At 45.7% G+C, this 3,454-nt stretch overlaps 1 protein-coding gene across 1 annotated transcript in view; it reads right to left on the bottom strand.

The window, feature by feature from the left end:
• The window catches only part of RGS9 (regulator of G protein signaling 9), a 70,035-nt gene that overhangs the window by 56,424 nt on the left and 10,157 nt on the right, over nt 1-3,454 (bottom strand). Inside the window, exon 2 of the mRNA XM_007959897.1 lies at nt 2,073-2,169. Coding sequence (XP_007958088.1) covers nt 2,073-2,169 — 97 coding nt within the window. The remainder of the gene's footprint in view (nt 1-2,072; nt 2,170-3,454) is intronic.

Raw genomic sequence — 3,454 nt, 5'->3', positions numbered from 1 at the left:
GCCGTGAATTGAACCCAGGTCTCCTGCACGAAAGGCAAGGCTTTTACCACTGAACCAACACAGCCTCGGTCTGGAGTGACACTGCTCAGCTCCAATCCAGGTTCAGGCACATATTAGCCTAGTGGCTTGGGGCAAGTTGCTGAACCTCTTTGCTTCTCATTTGTCCCATCTTCAAAAAGTGAACAGCCATAGCCACACCTACCTTGACTGTGTGTTAACAGCTAAGTGGAAAGTGCTAGCCCCCACCACCCACTGAGCACACCCCCCACCCCCGGTGCTGTCCATGTGCCCAACACTCCCTCACTTAAATCCACACTAATTCCTCAGCCAGGGATTGCTATTCCTGTTTTACATATGAGAACACTGTAACGGGGGCTACAGAGCTATGAAAGGCACCCAAGGATCCAGTCCCAAGTGCCTGAGTCACCATCCAGTGCTCTTTGCACAGTGCTAAATGGATTCACACATCCAACAAACTTACTGAACATCCACCATGAACCATGGCTGCGCTGAGCTCTCAGGTTACCCAGTGAGGAAGGTGGATGTATCCCCTTGAGAGGCCCTCACATCCAGTGGAGAATTTAGGCCAGAATGAAGGAGAACCAGGGAGGTGGGGGTCAGGGATGTCTTCAGGAAGATTTACCACAGCTGCATCTTAACTGACAGGGGGGAGCAAAGGCACCCTGAAAAGTCTGCCAGTGCCTGCTCTTTGGGGAGCCTCTCTGGTTTCTAGCCTTTCCCAAGGCAGATGCATCATCCTTTTCTCTATGTGGCTGGGCTTGCCCTGTAACATTCCAATCAATCCTTTTTCTTGCTCAACTATCCAGAGTTGGTCTTCTGTTACTTGCACTCAAGGAACATAGAGTGATATATTGCAGGTGGGGACACCCCTTCTTCCAAACAGTCAAAAAGGAGAATGGCCAGTGTGCCCTGGCAGAGACAAGGGTGCCTTGAATGAACAATTAATTGTCAGGTCATGGTGGGGCAGAGAATGAGGGCTCACCAGCATGGCTCAGGGGCAAGCTCTAGGCTTGTGCTTCGAGAAGCTGTCTGCCTCTGTAGGCAAGATGTCTCAGCCCAAAATAGACATCTGCTACAAATCCACGATCACAAAACATAGATAACACGTTGGTCAAATACATTTTCACTGTGACATACAGTCCCTTCTGACAATAGCCTCCAACAATGATCTACAGCCTTTTATCTCACACAGAAAGGAGGCAGTAGTGCCAGCCTCAGGGGGTAGTTACCAAAAACCAAAGTCACTGCCATTGAGTCTATTCTGACTCATAGTGACCCCCACTGGGTTTCCGAGGGATTAAATCTTTATGGAAGTAGATTGCCCCATCTTCCTTCCGCAGAGCGGTTGGTGGGTTTGAACCACTGACCTTCTGGTTAGCAGTCAAATGCCTTATTCACTATGCCACCAGTGCTCTTTAATGGGTAGTTAAGAAGGATTTAAATATGAATTAGAAGGTAGGGAAAGGTTGAAGGAGACAAAGATTAGTTTGGGTTTTGTTTTTTGGGGTTTTTTTTTTTTCCATTTCCAAATGGGGTTTTTGGGGGGTTTTGTTTTGTTTTTGCTATCTGATTTCATTAAAAACAAACTAAACAAAAAAAGCAACAGTAAAGCTTTTTTAATGACAGCCTCCTGAGTAGAACGGCTTTAAGAAGTGACCTACTGAGAGTCCTTTTCTCCTTCCTCCCTGACCCTTCCCTCAGTTCAGGGCTCAGTAAACCTATTTCTAAAGGGCCAAAGAGTGAATATTTTCAACTTTATGGAGCATCACATCTCTGGTCTGTGACACAACTACTCAGCTCTGCCATTATGAAATAAGCCATTGACAACATGGTGGGGTTATGTGTCAATAAAACTTTATTTACAAACATAGACTATGTTTGTAAACTCCAAAGAACAGGACTGATGGGCAGACTTCTCACGGTGCCTTTGCCCTCCCCTGTCATTTAAGATGCAGCTGTGGCAACTCTTCCTGAAGGCACCGTGTGGGCCATACTTTGCCAATCGCTGCATATGATCTGTTCCAGGCCGAGACTGTCGCAGGATACATCACCTGTCATGGCATGAGGGATGCTGGTGACCAAGACCCTCTGGTTCTGCATACGGATCCCCGTCTCTGGGTTCTGCATGTCCTTCACTAGTGCTTCAATCTGTAAGACAACAGACAAGACTAGCTCTGGTGAAACATTTCAAAAGTACAAAGACAGACACAAGAGCTTACAACCTGGTGCAAAAGAATATGGGCACTGAATTACTATCCTGTGAACAGAACCAAATGCATTGTGTGTACTTCATGGACACAAAGATTCTTCCCATGTGTGGAACTCAAAGAGACTCATCCTGACTCAGACATATTCACAGGTATCCATGTATGACCCAAGGAGAACTGGTGGTGCACTGGTTAATGCGCTTGGCTGCTGACCAGAATGTCTGCAGTCCAAACCTGCCAGGCTCCATGGGAGAAAGATGTGGCAGTCTGCTTCTGTAAAGATTTACAACCTTGGAAACCCTAGAGGGCGGTTCTACTCTGTTCTATAGGGTCACGATGAGTTGCAATCAACTCAATGGCACTGGATTTGGTTTTTGGTTAGCATGGTTTTGGTTTTATGACCCTGTTTGGAAGGAGTGGGGCTTTTTGATATGCTAATTAGGCCACACCAGAGTAAGGTAGGTCTTAACCCAAATCACATCTGAGTTATAAAAAGCATAGAATAGACAAAGAAATGCACACAGGGTGACAGATGCCATACAAGAACTCATCAACAAGCAAAGGAACACCAAAGGTGGCCAGGAAACTCCAGAGCCTAGGAGAGAGGTTCACAGACAGAATCAACCTGGCCAAGAAGATTTGGACATTTAATCTCCAGAATGGTAGAAAACACGTGGGCAACTCATTCAACATCTCTGAACAGATTCAACCTTCTGATACCATAAAATGGGACCATCATAATATGAGCTCTGCTAGTTGGCACAGCTCTTCCTATCCTGTTGTTAAATAATCGTGAAAATTTTCTTCATAACACCAAAAAACCAAACTCACTGCCGTCGAGTGGGATCCGACTCATAGTGACCCCTCCGTGGGTTTCTGAAGTGGTATCACTACGGAAGTAGATTGCCCCACCTTCCTTCCGAGGAGTGGCTGGTGGATTTGAACCATCAGCCTTCTGGTTAGTAGTCAAATGCCTCAGGCACTACACCACCAGAGCTCTCTTTCTTCATAAAGATAAATACAAGTGCTAGCAGTTATGATTGGAACCATCAATATTCTAGTGTTTGCATAGTTAGTGCATCTTTGAAACTTTGCCTGCTGGGCTGTGTTTAGATACTTGAGAATAAAAACCCAGCTCTACTAACCAATCAAGATCAGTATGTATTGAGCATGCATTAAGTGTTCTGTACTGCAGGGAATACAAAAACGTGAAAGACAGTCCTGGA

This window comes from Orycteropus afer, unplaced genomic scaffold, assembly GCF_000298275.1.
Source record: "Orycteropus afer afer isolate SDZICR_OR568_19922 unplaced genomic scaffold, OryAfe1.0 scaffold00018, whole genome shotgun sequence".
Lineage (NCBI taxonomy): Eukaryota > Metazoa > Chordata > Mammalia > Tubulidentata > Orycteropodidae > Orycteropus > Orycteropus afer.
The sequence above is the reverse complement of the archived record's forward strand: the minus strand, read 5'-3'. Positions and strand labels throughout refer to the sequence as shown.